The sequence below is a fragment of the Bos indicus x Bos taurus genome, chromosome 16, assembly GCF_003369695.1.
Source record: "Bos indicus x Bos taurus breed Angus x Brahman F1 hybrid chromosome 16, Bos_hybrid_MaternalHap_v2.0, whole genome shotgun sequence".
NCBI classification, from domain to species: Eukaryota; Metazoa; Chordata; class Mammalia; order Artiodactyla; family Bovidae; genus Bos; species Bos indicus x Bos taurus.
In genome coordinates this window covers 49199855-49226908 of record NC_040091.1, presented here as the reverse complement: position 1 = coordinate 49226908, position 27054 = coordinate 49199855, and the positions used below count along the sequence as shown (strand labels likewise).

At 56.9% G+C, this 27054-nt stretch overlaps 1 protein-coding gene across 3 annotated transcripts in view; it reads left to right on the top strand.

Annotated features, from left to right (window-relative positions):
• PRDM16 (PR/SET domain 16) overlaps window positions 1-27054 on the top strand; it is a 340933-nt gene that overhangs the window by 91318 nt on the left and 222561 nt on the right. For all 3 annotated transcript variants that reach the window (XM_027565121.1, XM_027565122.1, XM_027565120.1), the window contains exon 2: window positions 14985-15319. In XM_027565121.1, the coding sequence (XP_027420922.1) occupies window positions 14985-15319 (335 nt within the window). The remainder of the gene's footprint in view (window positions 1-14984; window positions 15320-27054) is intronic.

Genomic DNA, 27054 nt, shown 5'->3' with positions numbered 1-27054 from the left:
AGTTTGGGACCCTCAGGAGCCAACAACTTCATGAACATCAGATTTCTCAGCTTTGTGCATTTAGCCCCTCCATTCTGCGTATGTGCGATCGGAAAATATGCGTGTAAAGCTCATTAGGAACCAAAGGAAAGCTCCACTAGCTTCCCTGGAGCCTCAGGGACCTTGGCACAGAGGTCCCAGGCCACAGCTCATCAGACTGGGATTGCAGTCCTGGTGACGCCCGCCGGCAGGTCCCGGCTTCTCAGCGCCTCTGTTTCCTGATCCATAAAATGGGGTGATGCTGGGCCTGGGTACGCTCTGTGGGCTGTGTTTCAGGGAACAAGTCAGATCACCGTGTGAACTTTCCAGCAGGCATGTGCATGTTGATCGCCGCCTGGACCAGGAGGGTGACAGTAAAGCGACACCCAAGGAAGAAATCCCGGGTTCTTGGCCCTCCCATCACCAGGATCCCAGGGGCAGGAAGGGAGGGGCCAGGTGCCTGCTCCAACCCCTGGGGCTGCTGGGGGCCGCCCAGGCCTGTGCTGGAGCTGCGGGTCCCAGGCCGGCCGCGCTCGGGTCAGCAGCGAGCTAACGCCTTTGTCAGGGTGATTAATAGTGGTGGGATTGTCGTTAATTCACTGCCTAATGACTGCGGCCAGCGTGCTCCGAGTAATCGGGTGATGTATGTGGGGAGCGCCCACCTCATGGCAGAGGTGAAAATCATTTCGACAAGTCAAATATTGTCACAGGGAACAAATGGCTCTCCCTGTTAATAAAAATTAATGAATTTTTTTCTCTCTTTCTTTCTTTTTTTTTTTTTTTCTCGCCACTGGCCTACTAAATGAAGCTGCAGAGGCGAGGAGCCAGGGGCCGGGCTTGGCGGAGTCAAGCACTTTATTTGATGGTTAAAACTATAAACGTCTTTATTAGGAAGCAGCGGAAGGACAGGGTGGGTGTCGGGCTGCCGGCTGAAGCTGGAGGCTGGTCTGGGGTGGGAGTGGGGAGTGGGATGGGGAAGTGGGCAGTCCCCCGGGGGCAGCAGGGGGCGACACTGCCAGAGGCAGGCTGCAGCTGCTGCTGGCTCTCTGGTCCAGAGGACAGGGCACTCCCAGCGGATCCCTCATCCCTCTGGTCTGCAGCCCATCGCCATTTGTATTAGGGAGGAGAGCAGAGGAGATGGAGAGAAGGTGCCCGGGCAGTGCCGTGACAAGGGGCGGGTCTTCACGGCCCACTGAGAGCTGAGGCACAAGAAGGAACCACTTGCCTGGGGGTAGCCGAGAGGCAGAGGGGCTCAGCTTAAGCAGTCCCCCAACCCCTGATTGGGAGAAGACAGAGCAGGGCAGGGGCCTTAAGGGAGGGAGCAGGGGTGAAGGATCTTCACTCACCACCGGCCACTCCGTCTCCAGGGTTGGAGGCAAATACACATGGCCGCCCCCTCCTCCGGCCCAGGTCTCATTCTCAGCACCTGAGCTGCTGGGAGTGCCACGCCGCTCTGATGGCCACCAAGGCCGTGAAACAGAAGCCCAGGAGGAAAGGGCTTTGCCTCTCAGACATCCGACTGATGGCATCTCCCGGCAGGGCTGTGTCCTCCCCTCCCACTCTGCCCGGAGCCCAGCCCCTCTCTCCTGCAACCTCAAAGGTACCCCAGTCCCACCAGGACCACAGGGAGGTAGAGGGAGGCACCCCCGGACCACTCTCTTAGCCGTTTCTGTTTCAGGCGACACTTGTCTGCTTGGTGGCCTGTGAATGGAGCCGCCGGCAGGGTCAGTGGGAACTCCGGAGATAAATGAGTCTATAAATAGTGCAGTGGCCGTTGTCCGGTGTTGGCTCCACGTTAACCCGTTCCTCCTCAGTGGGGTTGCCCAGATGGGGGAGCACAGAGGAAAATGGACTCCACCAGGAGCATCCTCTTCAAACCTCCTCAAACCCCCTGCCCCCAGCCGTCTCGCAGCAAACAGAGGTGGCTAACCAGGGCCCGGGGACTGTCACCACCTGGGCCCACCCCTCAATGCTCTCATGAGTGTCAGGGTCCCTTCCCCCACCCATCCTGGCCATGTGCTATCCTCTGAATCTTCTGGGTCCTCCACCTGGAGGGTCCAGGACTTCATGGCCCTCAGGCCTCAAAGCCCCAGCGAAGCTGACTGAGCCGGGGAGGGGCCTGAGGACCCTCCAGTGGAGGAGGTGCCCTGTCTCCACAGCCATAGGTCCTGGTCCCAGCACAGCCTTCAAAGCCCAGCTTGGATGTGTGTGTGTATGTTAGTCGCTCTGTCCGACTCTGTGACCCTATGGACTGTATCCCACCAGGCTCCTCTGTCCATGGGATTCTTCAGGCAAGAATACTGGAGTGGGTAGACGTTCTCTTCTCCAGGGGATCTTCCCAATCCAGGGATCGAACCCCAGTCTCCTACTTTGAAGGCAGATTCTTTATGGTGCTAGGGATGTCCCTAGCTTGGATGAGGCCCCCTCAGATCCCACAGTCACCCCCGGCCCCACTGGCTGGGTGGCTTCCAAGGCTGTGCCGTCCAGCAACTGTGGTCTGAGGGAGTGAGTATGGGCACCTGGGGGCACAGAGGGACCGTTGATGAGGATGGAGCCCCCATTGCTGTGGGCCCTGCTGGCAACGGACTCGGCCCTGTTCAGTGTGGGGCCCCTGAGGATCAGCAGTAACAGTGGTCAGGACCGTGTCCCCACATGGGAGCGTGTGGGTGCTTTGAACCTTCAAGTAGGTTAAATGTGCCTCTATTTAATGGGGATAGAGGCTGAGGTCCAGAGAGGTCCGTGGGCATATTGGAAGGAGAGCCAGTCTGCATTTACAAGAACCGAGGGTCAGCCAGCACTGTGAGGGAGGGAAGAGTCCGGGATCCAGATAAGGGGCTGACAGCAGAAAGCTGGTTTCATTTTGGGCAAACAGCCTGTAAGAACCTTCTCTTCTGTGGGTTATGATGATGCTCGAGGCACTGTAGACTCAAAGAGATCCTCATGACCGAAGTTCACGGCAGCATCACTCATGGTCTCCAGAAAGGGGGAAGCAACCGAAGTATCCGTCGTCAGATGATGGGTAAACAAAATGTGGTCCAGCCATACGCCTATTCAGCCTGAAACAGGGAGGAGGTCCTGACACCTGCTCCGTCGTGGGTGGACCTTAGGACACGAAATTGAGCGAAATGAACCAGACACACGAGGACACATCCTGTGTGATCCCAGTTCTGTGAGGTCCCTGGAGGAGTCAGAGTCCCAGAGACCCAAAGTAGGAGGGTGGGAGCCGGGGGCTAGGGCAGGGATGGGGAGTGAGCGTTTCATGAGGACACAGCTTCGGTTTGGGAAGGTGAGGACGTTCTGGAGATGGTGGTGGGGTTGGCTGCACAACGGCGTGAAGATGCTTGATGCCGCTGAGCACTCCAAAATAATTAAGGTGGTAAATTTTACTTTCTGTGGCTTTTATCTCAATTTTTTAAAAAGCCACACTGCAGTGTTCCCAGATGTGGGGGTAGAGGGTTGGTGTATGGTGCCCACGTCCCTTGGTATTTGGGGCTGTCTTGGGGCCTGGGGCCCCTCTGATGCATTAACAGCATAGGAGGTGACGGGTTAGGGGGACACCCCCTGCTTGGGCCTCCAGCTCACACGGTGCTTAGCACAGGGCCAGGGAGAGTCGGCGGTGATTTAAAAGAAAAACAGTGAGATTTGAGCAATCTGTGGGCTACCTCGCTGCCCCCGGGGCTCGGGGAAGTGGTATATTAACCAAGGAATAAAGGAGAGGAAGAAAAAAGGCCAAATCACATCTCTCTGAAACAAAGAGGCTTTTTACCAGGAACAAGCCTTGATAAAAATTACAGTGGCATCGCAAGTCGTTCAGAGCCTGCCTGGGGCGATGGAGGCAGTGAGGAAATGGGGATGCGGGGCCTGAAATAGGCACACCGCGTCCCTCGAGCATCACATGGATAAATAATCGTCTTAGAATAATGCACCAGCTCTAAGGAGGGCCAGGTGGTCTGGGCTGCAGGCAGAGCCCCCACAGTCCTGTGTCAGCTCGGCTGAACCGTGGGGATCTGGGATCTGGTGTCTGTGAGCAGCCCCAGGGCACCGGGGCCAGGCTGCAGGCTGGATGCTGAGGAGGGTGCAGGGGCCCCAGACCTGGATGTGAGGCGTGGGTGTGAGGCTCACCCAGCCTACCCGCCGGCCTCCCATGCGGGAGGGGAGGGGGCAGGAGTAGCTCCTCTGATTCCCCGTCTGGATTTAAGGTTCTCAGAGCAGGTAGGCTGACCCTGGGAGGTGAATCTGACCTTGAGGTTGGCTGAGCTTGATGGTAGCCAGCCAGCAGCGGGAGACTCATGCAGTGGATGAGACGAGGGCCTCACCTGGTCCTTTATCCTCTGGGCATCAGTTTCTTCATCTGCAGAATGGGTAGGCAGTGATCTGCTACTCAGTGCTACGGGAAGACTGAGAAGAGGGGGACAGGCAGGGGCTCCTGGGGGCCTGTGATGGGTGACAGCAGCCTTGAGCCATGCTCCATGGCTGGTCAGGCCCCCCAGCCCTGCTCTTAGTATCTCTCCTTTGTGTCTGTAACAAAGCTCCCCCAACTGAGGGCTTCAAACAGCAGAGGTTTACTGTCTTCCTTCTGGAGTCTCGGTCACCATGTGGCCGTCTTCCCTGGGGGGTCTCTCCGCGTGACTGTCTCCTTTTCTTATCAGGACACCAGCCATTGGATCAGGGCCACACTGATGACCTCATCTTAACGTGATCATGCCTGTAGAGACTTTATTTCCAAATCCAGTCACGGTCACAGGTACTGGGGGTTAGAGCATCAACATATTTTGGGGACACAATTCAAGCTGTAACGTCCTTGGAGCTGCACCAGCCATCCCGATTGTCATCAGGTGACAGGAGGCCATGGGGCCAACAGGGCAGTCAGTCGGCCGAGTCAGAGGCCTGGATCTGCCGCCGCCAGCTCAGGGCTTGAGACAGAAAAGGTGCACACGTGTGACAGTGGCCAGGAAAGTGGTTGCCGTCTTGTCTGGACTGAGAGAGGAAGAAGGATGCTGGCATCCTTGTTGGGAGGTTCCCGTACTTCTGGCACTTGCAGGAGAGGCTGGGCCAGAGAGGTGAGGGAGACTCCAGACTCACCAGGACCTAGTTATGATGCGGCTCCATCAGCCTGGCAGCTGGGGCTCATTGGCCCAGGTCCCTGCAGGCAGTGTCCCAGGCGTGGCTTTGGGAATATAAACGATGACTGTTATTAATATTTAGCATGTTTGCAGGAACGTCTTTTCCGGGAGCTATTAATCTGCCATGTTAATAACAGCCACGCTCTGCTCTGGGCTCAGCTCAGCAGTGCTGAGTAGGGGGGGGGCGGCCAGGAGCCAAAGTGCCCACAGCAGCCACGATCCTGGGCAGCTTGGGCAGCCAGTGGGACCCTGGATAGCCGTGGCACCGGGCGGGGGCATTCCTGGAGTCAGGACTCCTAGTTCTCATCTCAAAGCCAAGGTCCAGGGCTGGGGGAGGGGTTTCCGTGGTGGCTGCGGTTGATTAAAAGATCAAGAACAATAGCAAGACCGACCCTGTCAACTGCCAGCTTTCTCTTTCCAGCAAACCTTTTCTGGAAGTGGGTGTGCAGCCGAGGACCCTCCCACCACGGAGGGGCTTCCCCTCGCCTGCTGCGCTAGACGGAGAGGTGGCTGCACGGATTCCTCCCTAGGAATCAAGGCATCTTATTTCATCCCTTTACCCAGTGGCTCCCTTAGGCCCAGCTCATCTGAGTGTGCATGTCCCTCTGTCCTTCCCTTCCACCCCAGCAGTGGCTAAGATGGCCATCATGAGAGTCACAGATCACAGGGACTTCCAGGCTCTGGGGCAGTGGGAGGTTTGGGAGTCTCTGAGGGGCACAGCATGCATTCATTCATCCATCCATTCTCTGCTTGGCTCAAGAAGTCAAAAAAGTCAGAAGATGGGAACTAGAGTCCTACCTTGTTTTTCCAAGAAGACTCATGCGGGAGGTGAGAAGGCTGGGGGGCGGCGGGCTATGGCTGAACCCAGCATCACAGATGTGCCCCCAACCTGTGGAATGCTGGACCAGGTGGGCTACCCCACATGGGTGGAGGAAGGAAGCCGTGAAAGAGCAGCAGAGATACCCGGCTCTCTTCCCAGAGTTGGGGCCAAGCCGGTCCAGGTATCATCTCAGATTAACCAGATTCAAGCTCCTGTTACTGGGGCTTCATCTCAGGGAAGAAGAGTCAAGAGTGAGATGTGAGGGTTCCTGCCTTCCAGCCTTCCACCTATCTCATTTAAAATTATCTTCAATATTCTCCTTGCCCCCATCCATTTAGGCATCCATTCATCCACCATCCATCCACCCATCCATCCACTGTCTATCATCCATCCGTCCATTCATCCATTTATCCATCCATCCACCATCCACCCATCCATCCACTATGTATTAATGCATCCACCAGCCACCTTTCCATTGATCCACCATTCATCCAAACATTGTCCATCACCCACTGACTGCTATTCTACCATCCACAATCCAACCACCATCATACATCATCCACCATCCATCTATCCATTTATCCATCTTCTTACTCATCTTTCCATCCACTCTCCCCTGCATTCATCCATGTATCTATTCCTCTATTTATCCATCTATCCATCTGCTTATCTACTCATCTACCCATCCACTAACCCAACCATCCACTCATAAATTTACCTGTTCATTTTATGGACACAAGGGAGGCCATCAGTAAAGGCTGGACACTTTTTAAGGTATTTTCTCATTGCAGTGGGGACACTAGAGTTGTGTGATGTGCTCTAATCAGCTCCCAGCTCTGCCCTGATTCGCCATGTGGCCTTGAGCATTTCATTGCTTCCTGAGCTTCCCTTCCATGATGTGAGGATGAGTGTCACAGGAATTAGAGCAATCATATTGCTGGTGTGTCTGCCCTGGGGCCCGTCAGCACCCAGCGTACACAGGCCGGCAGAACCAAGGAGCAGATAGCATTTGGACCAAGCCCACCTGAGGTTCCCCCATTGCTTTCCCAGCCTCCCAAGACAGTCCTCAAATTGGACAGCTGACCAGGGATGTGCTTCCCAAAGTCTCAGATCTGTTCTCTGTTCGACTTCACCTTGACCACCACGTTCCTTTTATAAATTGAACTGAATAGTAACTTTAGTTAAAAAAAATTTTTTTTTGAACAGAACTTTTGAATACTGCTTTTGATAGGCCTGGTGAAACTGATTGCTACTTGGACATTCAGACCTCGAGCTGGCCTAGGAGGGGGTGGGGTATGACTGTGCTCCAGCCCGCCTGTCCCTGGGAGTGGCTGTGATCTGGGGTCCTTGTTGTTGGTTGATGTGACGGGAACTTCAGACCCGAGCCCACCCAGATCCTGGAAAGGGCACTTCTTGTGGATCTGCGGCCCCATGTCTGCCGGCCTCTGTGTAGGAGGCTGCTGTTGAGAAGACCTGAGAGGCCTGGCCAGGTCTCATTGAAATATGTCAGAGTGTTTCCTGGACAGTGCATGGGTCCTCTCTCTGCCGGCAACACCAGGAAAAGGGGGAAGGCTCATGTTCTCTTTTATCCAAAAAACTCGTTAATAAAAGCAAGCGGCCAGGTCTAGGGTTGACCCTCTGGAGCCCACTCTGCAGGCCGGGCAAGGGGAGGCTTTCGCTCTGTCCTTGGGAAGCCCTTGGCAAACCCCCACCTTCCTGCCCTGCCTGGCGGAGAGCACGGGGGTGGAACGGACCAGACATGGAATGAGCTCTGCCGGGATGGGCCGCTTTAACAGAGTTTTCCTCCTTCAAGTGCTTCTGATGGAAACAGTCAGGTGTAGTCTGGACGGGATCACAGAGATGTGGGGATGATCGTGCTTCTCCTGCCGAGGGGCACAGTTTTGGTTGTTTGCAATGGGAAGCTCCAATACTTTAGCCATCTGTTGCAAAGAGCCAACTCATTGGAAAAGACCCTGATGCTGGGAAAGATTGAAGGCAGGAGAAGGGGAACAGCAGAGGATGAGATAGTTGGGTGGCATAATTGACTCAATGGACATGAGTTTGAGCAAACTCACCCAGGAGATGGTGTAGGACAGAGGAACCTGGAGCGCTGCAGTCCATGGGGTTGCAAAGAGTCAGACACGACTTCACGACTGAACAACAAAATGGGTCAGGGATGAATGAGATGGGGCTGTGTGGTTATGCGCTGGTCTAGATCTCCAGGGTGAGCTCCTGGAGTGTTTAAGGAGACTGGTCCCCTGGGGCTGAGTCCTGTGTCCCCAGATGCCCTCTAGTTATTCGGGCACTTCAGACACGCTGCCTCCACAGTGGCTCCTGCACTCAGCTGGTCCAGTCCCCCCACACCCAGGTGCAGATTGAGCAGGTCTCTGGGGGGCCCAGGAATTGCAGCTGAAGTGCCTGGGGTGGGATGCCAGTGCCACTGGTCTGGGGACCCTGCTTTGAGACCCCTGAGCTAGAAGGGCGGAAAGCCCCCCAAATCCAGGCTGTGTCCACCTTTTCCTCACCCTCCCCCCAGCCCAGCCCACTCAGCTGGCTCCTGTCAGGAACCTGCAGGTTTGCACCGTGGGTGCCCTGCTCTGTACCCCGGTGTCAACCGGGGTAGATGCTCAGAGGGCATGTCCCCTGCTGCCAGTGACTTGCCTTTCAGACAGACTTGTCCTTTCTGGCAGTGCTCTGGGGGCCATCCCAGCCGGTCTGTGTCCCTTGGGCAGCTCTGGGTGCAGAGCTCCCTGGAACCCTTGTCCTGAACTCTCGCTGGTCACCATGGCATATGGTCCTATCTCCAGTGACATTTGGGGTCTGTCACTGTCTCCTAAATGTAGCTGGGCTCCTTCACACAAGGGCTACACCTGAGGTTAATTTCTAGCTCAGTTCAATTTACCTTCAACCTCACTCTGTGTGACGCAGGAAGTGCCCCTCAGCAGCCAGTCCCCGAGTGGCTCAGACCCTGAGTAAAGAATTTGCCCACAATGCGAGAGAGGGTTCAGTCCTGTGGAGATGGGAATGGCAACCCACTCCAGTATTCTTATCTGAGAAATCCTGTAAACTGAGAAGCCTGGTGAGTTACAGTCAGTCCATCGGGTCACAAAGAGTCGGACACAACTGAGCAGCTAACACTTTCAGCAGCCAGTCCCCACGTGTCCTTGTGTCCAGTGCCACAGGACCCAGGTTAGATCTTTGCCGGTGGGCAGGCTGGTGGGGAGAACTCCCGAACTTCCAAGAGGTGCTCTGTGGATTTGTCTGGTTCAGCGGTCCCGGGGTGCAGCACTACTGGGAACTGCCGGCCCAGGGTCTGTGCTATGCCTGGTGGGGCTCCAGGAATGGGGCACCTTGCAAAGTGTATGAGTGGGCCTGACCTGACCTGGGCGTGTCCCTGGCTGAGGAAGAAGTTGCTAACAAACTTCAGCCCCAGATGTGTTCTTGGAGAGAGCAGTGGAGTGCCAGGAGCTTTGGGGGAGCCACCAGAGCCTGGGCCTGGCCATCACACCACACCCCAGCATGTGTCACCTTGCTGCCCAGGGACAGTGTGGTTATTCTAATATACATGCAGAAGGGGTCAGCTCCATGGACCTGGCAACTTTCAAGGTGGCTGGCTGATGGCAGAGGAGCCAACCCAGGCCAGGCTACAGGGTCCTCCTCTGAGGATGAACCCAGGAAGCAGCCCTGTTGACTCTGAGGCCTGAGAAGGAGTGGGGCCTCCGGGGCTGGGGTTTTTGGGGTCATCAAGGGGTCTGTGGAATGACAGAGGGCCTCCTGGCCTGGGGTCTGTGGGGTGACGGGGACCTCTGGGGCTAGGGTCTGTGGGGTGACCGGCTGGTGGCACAGGGCAGGGAGGACCTCAGGCTGCAACCAGGAGGCAGGTGGCTGCCTGGCCTGCGTTGTCCCACTGGGCAGGGCCGAGCAGCCCAGGTCCACAGGGAGCAGTGAAGGCTGAGGACTGACAGTGCAGTGACCGTGTGGGACCTGGGTGGAGTCTGCCTGCTGCGGACTGTCCTCCCCGTCAGGGCTCCGTGAGCTGACCGAGTTCCGGGTCCAGCTTGGCCACAAGCAGGGCACAACAGCGGTGTCCTGAGTCCCCTTTCTAGGTGGCTTGGCTCACAGGGGTCTCAGGGTCTCCTTTCCCCCCTTGTGTAAGGATCTCTCCTGTCCTGTGTCAGGGCAGTGGCACCTCTCGATCCCGGTCAGGATCAAGTTGGCTGAAGACAATTTGCTTTTTACCCACCGACCCCAAGATCAATGCTGGACAGGCCAGCTCTGTGGGGAGTGGTGCTCAGGCCCACCAGCCACGCTGCCTCATCCTGCAAGCCGGGCCCTCAGGGCACCCCGCTGGAGCCTCTGCAGCCAGTCTGCACTCCTGTGATGTTCACACACCCACTTCTAAGAGATGAGGGTGAGACACAATTGAACCAGAAAGGAAACCCAGACCTGGATGCATTTTCAGTTTTTCCCCAAAGTGTTGCCTGTGCTAACTGTTTGCGTGGAGGGTGTTTCTCTTTTGGGTGAGGAAAGGAGGGTCTCACAGCATGTGCTGGAAGGGACGAAGCTCTGCGGCGTTTGTGGGGTGAGGCCTGGCCAGCGTGGGCAGAGCACATGGCCAGGCCTGGATGGCTTCCTCTGAGCACAACGTCCCTTGTTCCTGGCACCTCTGTTCTGGTGGCTGTGGGGTGGTGTGAGCATCCCCTAAATGAGAAGGTCCTCCTGGACCAGGGCAGTGTTGGGGAGCAGCCTGCCAGGCTGGGAGCTGGGATCCGGGCCCTGGTGCCCCAGGACAGGCCTGGCCTAGGTGCCTGGGTGCAGGGGGCATGTTGTTGGGGTGTGGGTCCTTCTGCTCTGTGCTCCCTGGCTCTGGAGGAGAGCGATGTGACCCCATATGTTGGGGGTCAGGAGGATAGGCTAGGCTAGTTTCAGGGCCCTGATCTGTACTTGCTGTTCAGGACTGGCCTCCCTGCTCCCCCACACCTCCTGAGATACCACGTGGACACCTCCGTTAGATTTCAGGGTCCAGGGTGACCCAAAGAGCCTCCAGGAAACTCCAGATTGGGGTAGATCGATTGATTGCCTTTAGTCCCCACTCACCTCCAAGAGTCTGCACCCCTCAGTGAACCACTTAAAGGTGGGATCTTAGCTCACTTCTGCACTGGAGGGAGCCCCCGGGTTTTCAAGAAGCATCTTCTACTAACGGCTACTCTCCTGAGAAACACGTGACACCTGGCCTCTCAGCAGGCTGCAGCAGGGTGACCCCGGGAACCTCCCAGCCCGTGGTGGGACTGCCTCGTGCTGGAGGGATACGGGACCCCCACAGAGGGGCTTTCTCCTCCCTTCTTCTTGGGGTCTCTGGGGGGAGGCAGCCATGACCTTCCCACCCACAGGACCATGAAAAGGCAGGGTGCTGGCTGAGGTGGCCTCAGGCCTGCTGCTCAGGATTCATTGCCTCCTTTTACACGCTCAACACACACACCTGCTGTCGTCACACATATGCACACTCACATGTGCTCACATGTATGCACTCACATGTATGCACTCATACACACACTCTGTCACTCCCGGCTCCAGGGGGTAGCCCACAGCCTCCCAGAGCCCTGTGTGGTTTCATGGCTTCTCCTCCAAACCCTGCCATTCAGTGAAGGAGGAACCAGAACAAAACACCCCCTCATATTGACTCAGAGAAGCCCCCCTCATGCTCCCCCTGGCCGCAGGTCAAGGCTTAAATCTGCTGATTCCCGGGTTATGAGCAGCCAGGAGCTACAGAATCAGGGAAGGGCGGGGGGGTCTTTTCACCCTAATCACCCCCGACTTGGGATGCTGCTTGTTTGGCCAGGACAGGGTCATCAGCCCTGTGGGGATGATACAGGAAGGACCCTCTGCCCTGGCCAGTCGGGCACGATCTTGTTCACTGGGGCCTCCTCTCTCTCCAGACCCTGAAATCCTGGGCTTGGCTTGGTATTTGGATGGGGCTTCTGGGTGGGGAGGAGTGTGCTCAGGGATCTGGGTTAGAGGGGCAGACAAGCTCCAAACTGGGTTTCAGCGTGAAGTCTGCCCCCAGCCCGGCTCCCTGGCTGGGACCCAGCCCCAAGGCAGGTGCTTTGTGGCTTCACCGCTGTGGCCGTGGGTCCTCTGTGGCTCTCCTCTTCTTCCTGTCCCTGCCTACACCGTCTGCTCTCCTCTCCTCTCTGCTTTTATTATTGGGTTGATCTCCTGGGAGAAATGTTGGGAATGACAGACTCAGTCATGAACCCTGAGCCTAAAACAACCGCAAAACCCCAGTGAAGGACCTCGGTCCCCTGATGAGTGAATAACGCTGCGGCCAGCCTAGATGCCAAGGTCGTAAAAACCTCCTGCTCTTGGCACTGCCTCCGGCCCTTCCAGGGAGCGTGGGCTGGGAATGTGCCGGGGGTCAGAGGCCTGGGTAGCAGGGGGCAGGGGCCAGGGGCAATGACACCCCCTCCCTGGAAATACCTGCCAGCCCTGGGCTGAGGGGCTCCTCAGGACCACCAGGGGCTGGTGGTCCCAAGGGCAGCCTGGCTGGGGCTCTGGGCCTTTCCATCCAGCCTCCCTGCTGCTCAGGGACCTCAGGAGAGGACAGTCTGTGCTCATCCTACACAGGCTTCAGCAGCGTCCGGACAGCCTTCTGCTTCCTGAGGGGCCTCGGGGGCTGTTCAGTTCATCTCCTATTTTCCAGGTGTTTTCTCTGCACCCTTAGGCCTCCTCTCAGCCATGTCCAAAAAAGAGCCTCCCCACGATCTCCGCCGGCCATGGGGCAGCCAAACGAGACCTGGGCTTTCCTGGTGGCTCCAGGCAATCACTTAACCCCAGTGACCGCAGAGGGTGGGAGGCGGGCAATGCACAGCTTTCCTTTAATCAGCAGGAAACACCGCCTTCTCTCCTAAGCTGTTTGCTCGGCCAGTAAATTAAACATGCCCTTCAAGCGTTGATTTTCCTCCAGTAGGTGAGGAGTTTGGGGAAGTAGAATTCAAACAGAAAAAAAGAAAAACCACCCAGAAAAACAAAAAAGAGCCCTGAGATGGGCATGCATGGATAGGAACAGGTCCTTCTTTCTGCCCAGTGCCTTCACACGAGGGGCTGGGCTCCTCACCAGCCGGACGCAAAGGTATCAGACCCTGGGTGGAGGGGGTGTCCCACCCAAGTCTGCTGGAGCTCCGTGCAGTCACCGGGTCACATAATAAGGTGGCATGTTAATTACTCCTCCCAATTCACCTTGGTGTACGCGCCCCAGGAAGGGCTGGGGGTGGTCTTTCAATCCTCAGCAGTCTTGGGTCCTTGGGATGGGTGCACACCAGCTGCCGTTCTGTTGTTGCAGTTTTGAAAGGGTCCTATGAGTCAGTTAAAAAGGAACCGTTGGCCACTTAAAAGATAATAATTACTTCTGTGAACACTGCTAAATTAAATAAATGTTATCCCCATCATTTTTTAAGACTTCGGTTTCTTTTGAAAGAAAACATTTTGTTATTTCTCCTGCGCATCAGTTTGAGTCAGTGTGAGGACCCTGAAGTTCCCCTCTGCCTGGAGACGTCTCTCCTACCCTCCCATGTCAGGGAATGGGGAGGGGGCCAAGAGATGAGAGCCAGGGTGACCACAGTGTTTGGGTCCCTTTCTGAGGTTTTCAAGTCCGAGAAGGAGGGCGGAAGCATCTGGATCAGAGGTCATCAGGCTCCGAGCGGGGAGCAGCTCACCTGCCACGCCTCCCACCCCCAGCCCCCTCCTCCTGTCTCTCTTCTCTGAGTTTTTTAATCTTACGAATGAGAGCCACCTCACGTGAAAACGGACCATTTTAAAGTGTACAATTCAGGGGCATGCTTGCCACCTTTGTCTGGTTCCAAAACATTTTCATCTCCCAAAGGAGACCCCAGGCCCACCAACCAGTCACCCCTACCCCACCATCACGGGTCCTGTCTCTGTGGGTTTGCCTCTTGTCCATACATTTGGCATGAATGGAATCTTAGGACTCGTGGCCCTTTGCGTCCAGCCTCCTTCACTCGGTGTGACACTCGCGAGGCGCGCCCGCGCTGCCCCTGTGAGGTCGATCTTCTTCATCTATATTGATGTGAACAGCCTGTTGTGCGTCTGGACCACGTTTGTTGATCCTCTCATGTGTTGCTGCCCTTGGGGGGCCTGGGGGTGAACATTGGTGGGATCCTCACCCCTGGCCTCCCCGTTTGGCACTGTAAGGCTGATGCCGGAGTGAAGCTGGTTTTCTGGCTGTTTGACCAGCTCGCTCGCCCTGTCCCCTTGCCCTTCCCACTCTTCATTACCTCTTCTGTGCTCAGGGCCACCCTCAGGTGGACTTCCAGGCGGCACTCTTCTGGGGACAGCTGCCTCTTAGGTTGGACCCCAAAGAAAGGGCCACACCGGACAGACAAGCTGGAGACCCTTTTGCTTAGTCCCGTGATCTGGGAGCCCCCAGGGCTCCCGAGTTCATGACTCAGCAGGCCTCTGTCCTAATATGCCATTAAGTAGTAAGGGGACTTCTAGGAACCCTCCCCAGCCCCAGTACACTCCCACACCACCTCCGTCCCAGAGCATCCCAAATTTCACATAGCTCAAGTTCTGAGTCCCCCCCGAGATCTTGGGACTTGCCCCATTCCCCAATTCCAAGGCTGCAGACACAAACTGGTTCCAGAATGAATGCCTCATCACCAACCCCCCAGAGTGGAGCCCCCAAGAGTGTTTGCATTCTGGCTGTGCCCATCCCATAGAGTGTGGGCGTCCCTCCTGCCCTAATGCAGAATGGGCCAGTGTGTCCTCAGCCATTGCCAGGGGCTTTGGGAGCCTGGGGAGAACTCTGCTGACCTAGGGGGTCCACATTGTTCCCCAAGTGTTGCTGGAACCTCCCCCTGGGAGCCCCTAGCAGAGGTGGGTGGGGGGCCCCTAGCAGAGCGGGGGGTGGCCAGCCCGTTTCTCTTCTGTCCCCTGTCCCGGGCGGCCCCTAAACTTGGGGCCCAGAAGCGGAGCTGCACAGGCTGACTCTGTGTTGTCTCCTCCAGGTGACGGCGACATTGTAAATAACATGTACGGGCCGGACCCCGACCTGCTGGCGGGCGAGAGCGCGGAGGACGAGACTGAGGACAGCATCATGTCCCCCATCCCCATGGGGCCGCCGTCCCCCTTCCCCACACCCAAGGAAGGCTCGCCATATGAGGCCCCGGTCTACATCCCTGAGGACATCCGCATCCCCCCGGGGTTCGAGCTCCGGGAATCCTCCATCCCCGGCGCCGGCCTGGGCATCTGGGCCAAGAAGAAGATGGAGGTGGGGGAGCGGTTCGGCCCGTACATGGTGGCGCCCCGGGCCATGCTGAACGAGGCTGACTTCGGATGGGAGGTGAGCCCTGCCGCGCGCGCGCGTGATTGATGGCGGCCGTTTGTCTCGTGGTTCATCTATTTATAAAACCGGGTTGACGGTGCTGCCTGAGGCGGGAGGCTGGGTCGCAGAGAGTGCTGAATTTCCCAGGCTTATTTTATCCCGCGGCTTGCATGACGCGACTCCAAAAACACCAGAGGCCTAGTGGACGCCGGGAGGCCCCCGTCCGCCGCACCCGCTCTCTTCCCGGAAATGTGTCTTTAATGAGCTCATGTCTTAAACCCCTCGAGCTTCCCGTCTGGATCTTAGGTGCTAAGGCTGCCATCTCCGCAGGACTTTGGGGATCGATGGGAGTCTCCCAGAACAAGGTCTCTGCTCCCGGGAAAGTCCTCAGATGGGGGCCCAACTCCAGGCAGAGCAGCACGTGTCTGGTGGCCACACTGCCCTAGATGCCCCAGGTGCATCCATGCCCTGGGCCTCCTGCTGATCTGCTCGGGTCAGCTGGCTCCCTAAGAGGAGCTCCCGCTTCTCAGATTAGCAGGGGCAGAGAGGAGAGTCTTGTGGTTTTGATTTCCCTGATGATCCAGGCCTGGCTCGGCAGTCCTGGAGGCTGCGTGTGACCTGGAGAGGGAGGCTGATTAGGTGGGGGGTGGGGGTTGACAGCCATGAAAGGGCCCTTCCTCTGGAAGCATCCTGCTCTGACCACGAGGGACACTGGGCCCCAGTTCAGGGGGCTTTCAAGGTGGTCTCCTAAGGACCAGGGCCCCAGGAAAGCACACTCCCCTCTAGTCCTGGCCTCTCTTCAGGCCCCACAGAGCCAGCGTGCAGTGATATTTTGGGCAGGGACCCTGCCTGGACGGAAAATGCAAGTGCCAACACAGATTCCTCCTGGGTGTTTCACCACTTCCAAAAGTGCTTGGATGGTGGTCAGAGCTAGGAAGGGGAGAGCCATCCAAGGAGGGAAGAGGGACCTGTGGGGCCGGCAGCTGTATCCCCTGCCAGTGGTTCAAGGTGGTGGGGCTCGGGGAGCTGACTCCCCCAACTGCTCGTTGGCTTTGGAAAAGTTCCCATGCTGTGTGTCTCTCAGGGTCTGTGGTCAGTGAGGGGCCATCTTTGCCCTCTGATGAGTCTTTACCATCTAGAAGGCTTCTCTTGGGGACATCACTGTTCCCTGAAGACTCGGGGTGCACAGTGCATGACCCTTGTGCATCCCTCAGGGGACCCTCAGCAGCCCTTGAACATCTCCGCCGGTCTGGTCCATCAGCTTTTGAAACCCTCTGAAAAGGTCTCACAGAGTCTGGCTTAGCCATGTGCTGGTGGTGGTACTGCAGACCTGAGACCCCCATTCCCTTCACAAGGGAGGATATGGGGGCCCCCCAAACGCTGGACACCCTGATTCTCCTGCAAGCGGGTTTGTGGTAGCACATGAGGTATGGACATCAGAGGATGCAGAAGCCCCCTACCAGCTGACAGCCCGAGCTCCGTGGATGGCTTTGAAGGTTTAGAGAGGCAGTGGGTTGACCAGATGGATGAAGGAGCAGGCGTGCCAGGACTCACCATGGCTGAGTGGTGGAGGCCACAGTTGCACTGTGTGAACCGGCCTGCCTGTCCCCTGCTGTTCCCAGGTGGCTGACTCTGTGTGTGTGCCTGTCAAGGTCGGGTCACCTGCAGAACAGGTGGGAGGGAGCAAAGTGAGGAGTTGGGAGGTGAGGCCCTCTTGGGGGCAGCTCATATGCTCTTCAGAGATCCACAGGGTGGCCCTCGCTGGGCCGAGAAGAGTGTGTTCACATGATGTGACCGGTAAGTGGCTTGGGCTGTAGGATGGCCTGTCCTGGACTTCCCACCTGGCTATTTTCAGGAGGAATTTTGGGGTTTGTGTGATGTGCTCAGAAAGGCCCGGACTACTCAATTAGGAGACAGCTTCAGATGTTGGAGGGTAAACGAACCCTTCATGTAGTGTGATGGATGACCTTGAGGTGACCTGATTCTCATTGGTTCAGATGCGGGCCTCTGTTTGCTCTAATTTTAAAGAAACGGCCTGTATCTCGGCCGCCCCCGGTGCCGGGCCTGGTACAGGCCGTGCTGTTATCTCCCCGGCACCTGTTGACTTTGCGATATTATTTGTCCTTGTGTACGTGCGGGATCGCTCCCCTCCGAGGTGCCTCCTGCCCCACCCCAGGCAGCGCCTTGATTCCGGGGCCCAGACCTGACTGCCACCTTTCCTGCCGGCCCTGGCAGATATTTGCTCTGCGTCCACGTCCTCACGTCGTGTTCCAGATGCACTGTGTGACTTGCCTGACCTTGTCTCCTTGGCGAGTTCAGGCCTGACCACCTGTTCTGGGGCCATCTCTGGGCTTCCTGGCCTCCTGTCCTATCCCCTCCAACACAGTCATGAGCAGCTGTTGGCGTCACCGTGGTCATGGTCAAGCCCCAAGAGCAGAATTGGGCATCCCCAAACCCATGGTGAACCTGCTTTGGCCTGAAATAAATCTTGAGGTTGAGGTGGTTTCTTTCTAGCTCCCTGGATCTCTGGGCAGAAGTCAAATAGCCTCACTTGTGTCCCCAAACAGGAGACTGCTGTGTCACTTGGTTCCTGTGTCCTCCTCCTGGTGACAGTGTCTGTCAGTGGGCCTCACTGCCCTTGACGGACAGGTATGGTCCTTACCTTCACTCTGCTGCAAACAGGGCCCAGACCAGGAGTGGAGAAGCCAGGCTCCAGAATCTAGACCTTTCCATGGCTCCGGACAGCAGAGGGGCCTCCAGAGGAACCCCAAGTCCCGAGTAAGGCGGCTGATTGTGTCCTTGCACCCTGCAAATGCCCGCTCCAGGCCTGCGGTCTGCTCAGCCCCGTGAAGGGTTGGGAACAAAGACGATCACTAGGACAGCGTCAGTGTCTGAGCATCCCGGCTGGGGACGCCAGACAGACTGAGGCAGGGCCCGGGGACAGCACCCGCAGGCCCACAGTCCAGTCCTGAATGTTGCATGTGTCATTACTCAGTGTCACCACAGTACTTGAGCGTTGTCAGTCAGTGTGATTTGATGTGACTACGGTTTACATGGCATTGAGTCACTGAAGACGAACAGACCATCTTCTAGCAAAGATGGCAAAGCAGCTCCGAGAGGAGCCAGGATGGTTCTGGATCCTGAGGGGCGGTGGGTGACAGCTGCACTTGTGTCCTAGCCTGGGTCAGAGCATGGTTGCTCCCACGGGGTCTGGTCTGGAGGTGCAGCAGGGGAGGAAGATCTAGGGAGATCCCCTTGCAGACACAGGACGGGTGTCTCTCGGAGGACTGGCTCAAAATCAAGGTCAAACTGATGATTCTTACCGTCATTTCACTGAAACAATTTTCTTTGTACTGGGAGAACAGAATTCCTGTTCTGGGCCATTTCACTTAACTGAAATCCAAGGGTCCCACGTCATTTTCTTTCTGTGGTAAGGTTTCTGGTGACTCGACCCTTCTGACAAAAGCATTTCTGTCCCTGCTGGGGTGGCGTGGGTGACCTCGCACCTTTCAGGGTCAAGGTAGCAGGAGCATCCTGGTTTGTGCAGGAATTTTACTTGAGCGAAACAGGAAGGCATGGGTTAGCCCCATGGCTGGGTATCCTCCTCCTGTTGTTCACCTGCTTTGTCTTCACATGGGCGTCAGGAAAATTTGATGATTCTAAATATTCCCCCTACCCTGACCCTGAGTGTTCTGAGGGAGGCCGGAAGTGAGTTCCTCATTTTGGGGAAAAAGCACAGCTCTGCTCTCCATGCACCCGGACCTGGCAGCCGTGTCCTTGGACACAGACAGGAGCTTGGGGGTGAGTGGAGCTCCCTGGGCTCCATCTCAAAGGGCGGTGTCTGTCCCCTGCCCAGGACTCCTAGCCCCTCCCCTCCAGACACAGCCTGCCCGCTGACGCAGCCACCACTCACCCTCCCAGAATAAATCACCTCGTGATTACATTCTATTGCCCCAGGGTCTGAAAAACAATGATTTTGATCATTTGTTGAGTAAATCATGACATTTATCATCGTGCTGTTTATTTTGCTAATTAAGAGATGGCTGCGAGTGGCAGGCCCGAGGGAGCCGGCTGTGGAACCCGCTCCTCGGAGGTGCCACCTGCCCCGAGGCGGGACCCCGCAGCTGTGCTTGGGTTGGGGCGGCCGCACAGGCCCCCAAGGGGAGGCACGGGAGCCATTTGCACACTGAAAGCACCCGGCTCTGCTTGTCTCCCCCAGAAAGGCGGGCTCTCTGGTGCCCAGCGCGCTGCCCAGCCTGTAACCGACACTCAGGCAACGTCTGTCAAAAAAAAAAAAAACACGTCTGCCTCTGTTTAAGGAGCTGGTGGAAAATGTTAACGTGAATTGATGGGGTTTCAATTATCTGAAGAATTTACTCGAGTGGATTACCTCATCCTTTTGGCCGTGGTTCCTGAATATTAATACACATGTTCATTTGCTCAATCAACAAACGTCTATGTCTGGCCCAGGGACTGTGGGAAGCTCCAGGGTCAGCGGGGAAAGGCTGCCCCGTCTCTCCAGTGCTACAGTCATGCGGTCCCCAAGCCAGCGCCTCTGGGGTCTCTGCTCTCCCTGGACGGCTCTGGTGAGGGCAGGACCTGACGGCCACCCCTGTGGACCATGGGCTGCCAGAACATCCAGAGATGCCAGGTAGGGATGTTCCAGGCCAGGGCTGGTACCCAGCTCTGCATGCTTAGATTCTGAGACACTGTTGTGAATGTGAGACTGAGTGATGATCCAGAACCCCTGACCCTGAAGAAGGGCATGGGGTTGAGGATGTGAGCTCTGCTTGTGCCCACTGGTCCCCCTACATGTATATATTTTTAGAAGAAATAATGCTTCCTCTTCCAAGCTGGGGCCATGTGTCCTTAAATTAAGGAGGAGCTAAAGGTCTATTTTTGGTCCCAAGTGGCAGGAAGACGAGGAAGCCCAGTGGGGTGTCTGTTCCCTGAGACTCAGGGTGTCAACACAGTGGGAGCTTGGCCTCTAACATCTCAGGGACAGAATATGGTGGGTTTCCCAAGGCTCGTGACACATGCATAAACATGTGGTATGGAGATCCGAGGACTGAGGATGCTTTTCTAGGTCTAAGGGCTGAGACCACATTCACTGAGACAGATAGAGGGGCAGGTGTTCTTGGGGCTCTGGCCTCTGTGCCCGGCCCCTGACACCTGCCCAAGCCTTGCTGGGGGTCAGGTGGGCACCCCAAGACTGCAACCACATGGCCCCAGCTGAGCCCCTGATCTCCGTGGGAAAAGGCCTCCTCTTCTTTCTTCTGCACTTACACCCTCACACTCTGGCTTCAAGGACCCTGTCCTCTGTCCTGCTGAGCTGGCCACAGATGCCAGCACAGACTCACAAACACCCCAAGGCTCCCTGCCCCTCAGGCCATCAAGTCAATACTCCTGCTATAATGGAGCACCCACCTTCCCCTGGGACAGAGTTCCCAAGGCTCCTGGGAATGGGCTTTAAGCCTCTCTACTTCCTGCTATGTAATGACCTAATAAGAAACCCCGGCCACCTAGAGACAAACGTGTGTGCTTGACTCATCGCCTAGACGAACTGGATGCCTCTGGTGGCCCCAGAAGCATGAGCTTCCCAGCGCCATGCCCCCTGCATTGACCTCCCGGCACTCTGCCCCCTTCTGCCTTCACCTCCTGGTGCTGTGGGCTCCTGTCTGGCCCCCACAGGGACAAGGCCACGAGCACCACCACAGCCAGAACTGCCATTCCCCAGGATTCAGGAAGGAAATGTCCATCCTCCAGGAGAAACACCAGCAGTGACCAGCGGCGAGTCTGGACATGCAGATGTTTCATCACCAGCAGCATCTGTGGAAGCGGAGCTGCCGCTCAGCCAATGGACAACCTCTTCTGCACCCCAGAATCATCAGCAGCCTCAGGATCTGGGCACTTTCTGCCCTGACCAGCCCTGTGGATGGACCCGCAGCCCCAGAGCAGCGGGAGAGGAAAGCTGGGCCCAGCAGCCCCTTCCGGCATTCCAGGTGACTCCAAGAGGAGGTTCACCTAGCCTGGGAGGAGGGGCAAGCCCTGACTGAACAATGGCCGGCTGCCAAGTTTGCAGAGAAAAATGTGACAGCTGGTACTTGAAGGTCAGGACTGTCCTTCAGGTGTTTCCAGGGCATCTGAGACCTGAGAGCAGAGATCTCTGTCAGTGGGTCTCATATGGAAACCCCCGGAGCATCAGAAATACAGGTGCCCAGACCCCACCCCAGAGATGCCAGGCTTTGGCCAAATGGAGGGACCAGCCATGTGTATCTGTCCAGGATGGTCTTGGTTTTTGCACCAGAAGTTCCAACAATCCTCCCTGGGTTTGTGAAAACTCCCAGGAACTTAGAATGTGCCGTGTGGGTGAGAGCAGCCAGTCTGGAAAGAGAGAGGGGGGAATCCTTTCAGGCCTGCAGCATCTGTGTTAGGGGCCCTGGCAGGAGGGCACAGCTAGGAGCACTGACGGAGCAGAGGTTTCCGAGAGGACCACCACCCTTCTCCCGCTGTGATCCCTCCACTGGGGGGTCCAGGTGAGGGGGACGATTTGCCATGGCTCGCTGAGGGTAACCTGACACTTCAACAGGCGATGCTCCTGCAAGGACTGGCTCATCCCAGAGGCACCCTGAGGCCAGTGCAGGCGGCCATGCTGTGTGACGCACACGTACACTTCCACTTTCTTCCACACGCATTCCCTGCAGGGACCACACTCCAGCATTTTCTGTGCATCCTTCACCCTAAAGCTGTAACAGTGTGTGCTCTTGCTGACACAGTCGGGGGTGGGGGTGCACCTTGCTCCTTTTTATTTCACTCTTAGACTGTCTTATTGTGTTTACTCTTGGAATTCCAGCCGTGCGGGAAAGTACTGTGGCCAGGCTGGCACAGGGGGCCAGGACTGGTTTCAGCTCCAAAGACTGGGCCTCCTGCTGGTCCGACGGCCTCACTCGCAGGGTGTGGTATTCTTGGTCCCTGTCCTTGCCTGTCCTTTCTCTCTGCAGCACCAGAATGCACACTGGGACCTTCCTGGGCGCATCCCACCCCCCAGGGACCGGGAGCCCGGAAGCTGTCTGTACTCTGCCCTCCTCTGCCCGGCCAGCTAATTCACCCCTTACACTGACTCTGCTTCTGCGCTGTCTGGGGTTTATTTTAGGCCTAGAAACGTGGCAGGGCTTTTCTCTTTCCATAGTGATTTTCTGAATGTGTTTAGGAGGCATCACGTATATTGAGAAAGCGTCCAAAGTCGTAAGTCACCGCTCAGTGAACGTTCACACCCGTGGAAACAACACCTGGATGGTTAACAGGTCTGGGGACCTCTTATCTGGGAAATCTGGGAACCCAGATTCGACAAGGGGGCCATCCTGTGGGAACAGGGCCGAGTGGGAGGCGGCCTGGGAGCGCTGGGGCAGAGGGGTGGGGGCCACAGAGGCCCGCGCCATCTCGTTTCCCCAGGAACCGCTCCCAGTGCAGCTCCTCTGCCATCTCTCCCAAGCACCATGACATCAGGTCCAGACGTTTTTAGCCCAAGAATGCCATGAAACCCTGCACTATCTTCGGCCCAGCTCCGAGGCGCGGGTATATAAGGAATTTTCGGAAAAAGGACAGAGAATGACTAAGAATACCTCCCTGGTAGTTCTTCTTTATTTCCTTAAGGGGTAATAACTCAGCCACAGTCCAGCAGAGGGTACTTTCTTTAAATAGAGCATTCTGATTCACAAGCGAAAAAGGAAATAAATATTTTCTTTTCATATTCGAGAGACGTCCATGAATACCAACTTCTTAAATGGTATTTTACCATCCGCATCTCTCTCACACACGCACACACACGCACACACACACACACACACACATATACACCGGTGACACAAGCCCATCCTCACCCCAGAATGGCTGCTTGTGAACCAGAGATGTGGACTAGCCTCAGGTTGTCAGAAGGAAGTGAGAGGAAGGCAGATGGAGGGGATGACGTCTTCGCCCGGGACCCGGGCTCACCCTTCCTGCTGGCTCTCTGTCTCCTCGTCCCCCCTCCTCCTTCTTTCTCTTTTATCCTTAAGGGAAGTGGGGTCACACATTCAGGGATCATGACAAAGGCACCTGGGTCCCTGTGCTGGGCAGGACTGGTGAGGCTGGGGCAGGCTGACCAGGCCAGGAGGGTGGACAAGAAGGAAGCCCTGGCATTCACTAGGCGTCTGCTGTATGCACATGCCAGCCATGCCAGGCTCTTCCTGATTTGTGATTCTCATTCTGTCTGTGGTCAGATCCCATGCCCCAGCCCCATGGACTGCACTGGGACTGGCAGGCATTAATGCCTACCCCCTGGGCGCCCCACTGTGAAATTCTCTGGATCCCAGAGGCAGCTTTCAACCTTGCTGGAGCCAGGATTCTGAGATGGTCCCAGGGTGCTGGGAGCCTGGCTGGTGGGAGATGTGTTCAGTTCAAGCAGGAACTGTGGGGACCCCATCCCAGAAGATCAGTCTGTGAGGCACAAAACCCAGATTCCACCCCCATCCGAAAGAAAATCTTTTTCACCCGTTTGCCTCAGGCTTTGATTCCGTGAAGCTATGGTTCTCAAGTGATTGTGTTGAGAATTCTTGAGGCGCCTTCAAATGCAGGTTCAGGGCCCCACCCTTACCTCTGTGTGTGTGTGTGTGTGTGTGTGTGTGTGTGTAAGTCACTCAGTCATGTTTGACTCTTTGCAACCCCATGGACTGTAGCCCACCAGGCTCCTCTGTCCCTGAAATTCTCCAGGTGAGAATACTGGAGTGGGTTGCCATTTCCTTCTCCAGGGGCTCTTCCCAAACCAGGGATTAAACCCAGGTCTCCTGCACTGCAGGCAGATTCTTTACCGTCTGAACTACCAGGGAAGCCCCACCCTTACCTAATGGATTAGAATTCCTTATGGGAGTCCCCAAGAACCTGCGTTCTAATTAGCAGTGGAAGAGGGGGCACTAGGAATTCTCCATTTATGGGTGGAAGCCCAGAGAAAGAGGCTTCACTTGAATCTACCTGCACTCCCCCGACCCGCCCTGTGTGTCCCACCACTGCTGGACCCCAGAGCTGGGAGCAGCCTGGCTGCCACCAACAGAAGGATCCCACCCCCACCATACAGCTAGCCTTTAGCATGGCTCTCCTCGGGTGGGTAGCCCCCTGGAAACTGACAAGCGACAAGACCCCCCTCCCAAGGGCATTGCAGTGATGGTCAAGGTTGGGGGGAAGGCCCAGACACCAGCTGTCCATGTCATGCCTGGAGATTACCTGGTGCATCATCATTTCTCACCTTCACTGTGCAGGTGGGAGGTCCAAGCCCTAGAGAGGGAAGGGAGTCCCGCTGGGTCATAGGGTAGTTTGGCATAGGGGCAGGAGACCAGGCAAGGGACCCTCAGGCAGCTTCCTTCAGCCCTGCCTCTTGACTCTGCAGTTCATGCAGACAGCATGTGCTGAGACCAGGGACTGGGCAGCCCCCTGACCCCTCCCCAGAAGTTAGAGCAGCCCCCAGCCCACGTGGGTACTCTGTCTTCACCACTCTGTCCAGGCCTCAGCTCCTCCATGGGAATGGGGACCAGTAAGGCAGGGAGTGGTCCAGACATAGCCCTTGGCCTCCTCTCTCTGCACCTGCACTGCTGGCCCAGCCGGGGTGGCTCTCAGGTTTGGCCTGGGCCGCCCGTGGCCCTGCCTTCTCCAGGCTGACCCTGCCTTCAGGAAGCATGTGGTGGGATCCACCTGCTGAGACTGAGGCATCTGCAGCATCGCTCATTTACACAGACAGATTATGTCAAGTACTTTCCCAACAGTGGCCTCTTATAGAGTATAACGGGCTGGAGGGCAGCCCCTCTGAGCGCGGGCAGCTACTGGCCAGACGGCTCCCCGGGGACCCCCAGCACGGCCTTGGCCAGCCTGTCATCTGCTCCCTCCCTCCCTGCTGGTCAGATGAACGTCCCAGGCCTCGCAGGCCATAAAAGGTCTCCCTGGGTCATGGGACAGGGTGTGGACCTCCCCGCCAGGCCTGCTTATCAGAGCTTCTCTCGAGGTGAGAATTTTTGTGGGCTGGTCACCTCCAGGTTAGGAATGTGCTCTCATCATGTCACAGGCCACTTCGGCTCAGCCAGAAACCAGGGTGACCCAACCACTCCCCGCCCGTCGAGGGGCAGTGGCCGCCGGAGATCTCCTGCAGGACGTCCTCTCCTGCTCTGTCCAGGGCTGGCGTGGTGCTTCCTCCGCTCTCTTGGGCCCACAGGACACTGAGATGTGGCTGGGTTTGCTCTGATGGAGGCCGGGTCAGGCCAGGACGCCCTTTGAGTGTGAGAGGTCAGCCTGGGCGCACAGCAGGAGGCCCCACGGGAACAGCCGGAGTCAGCATTCTGGTGCATGGTGGCCCCTGCCTGCTTTCACATTGTTTAGAGCACAGAGAGCAAAATGGCCTAAAGGTGATATTTCAAGTCAGCCGATGGGATGCCCGTTGGTGTAGGTGGTGGTGTCTCCTCCTTGGAGTGGGAAGATGCTGAGTCAAGGATGCCCTGTCATCACTCAGGAGTCAGCGTGCTCCCTGCTCACCTGTGTGCCCGGCTACCTGCGACACATGATGCAGTGTTTCCAGGCAGTGGCTTGAAGAGAGGCACCGGCCTCCCGGGCAGTGCCCAGGGTGTGCATGCACCGCATCCTGCCCTTCTGTCCCAGCTGCGCACCCTCTTCCTGGCCAGGCAGCGCGGGGCTGGGATCACCAGCCCCCAGTGGGCCGCAGGAAGTACCTTGTCTGGCTTTCAGGCCGCGTCCCTGCCTCCTGGGCTAATGCCCAGTCTAATTGCACATCCCATTGTGTCGTCCCTGTTCAATCATGTTCAGAAATACCTCCATCCCCTCCTTGCCCATTCAGATCTCTCTCAAGTCCATTCTGGCTTATCAGCACAGCCATTTCAGGAGCGGAGCTAAGATTTCTGCCATTTAGGCCCGAGGCATTGTCTGTCCCTGTGGCGGCGGAGATAAACCCTCACCCAGAACAAAGTCGCAATGACCTTTTACAAGTAGAAGCAGCCTTGTTTCCCTCCAGACTCATTTATCAGCCTTCCTTTCAGCCTGGCGCGCAGCGGAGGCCTGGGAGAGCACTGCCAGGCGGGGGTGGACAGGGATTAGGACGCCCGGCTGCTTCGTTCTCTGAGGCCCCTCGGGGTCCATGGGGACAGAGCTGTGCGTGGCTCTGGGGAGGGGCGGTGCTCACCAAAGAGGGTGGGGCCTGCAATGGCCGGGCCTGAGCAAGGTGATCATGTCCCCTGCCCTGGCCTCCTTCAGGGCCAAAGTAAAACCTTGTGGACCAAGCCTGAGGCAGGCTGGACATAAGTGGCAACGATGCTGATGAAATGGCCTGCATCTCTGGAGCCTCCAGGCTGGCCTCTGAGCTTTGCGGCAGCTCACAGGTTTGCCCCACAGACCCCAGATAGCCTCCTGGCATCGGGCCAGCTTGGCAGGAAGCTGGGAGGAGAGGTCTCTTCCAGGCCAGATACCATAAGAGTCAACATGGGTGGTGCTTTGGGGCAGAGGCCCTTCCCAGGAAAGTATTTCTAGAAGGTTCCAGTTGCCTTGGCTCCTGGAGCTTCGGTCACATGGGAACAGCTCGTGGATGGACCATAATGAGCCTCATGTGCGTGAAGCACCCCAGGACCCAAGGAGTGTGTGCCCCTTCTTTCAGTCTCAAGTCTGAGCTTTCAGAGGTGACTGGCACCCTCAGGGGTCCAGGCTGCAGCCCCATATCCTCTCTCCCC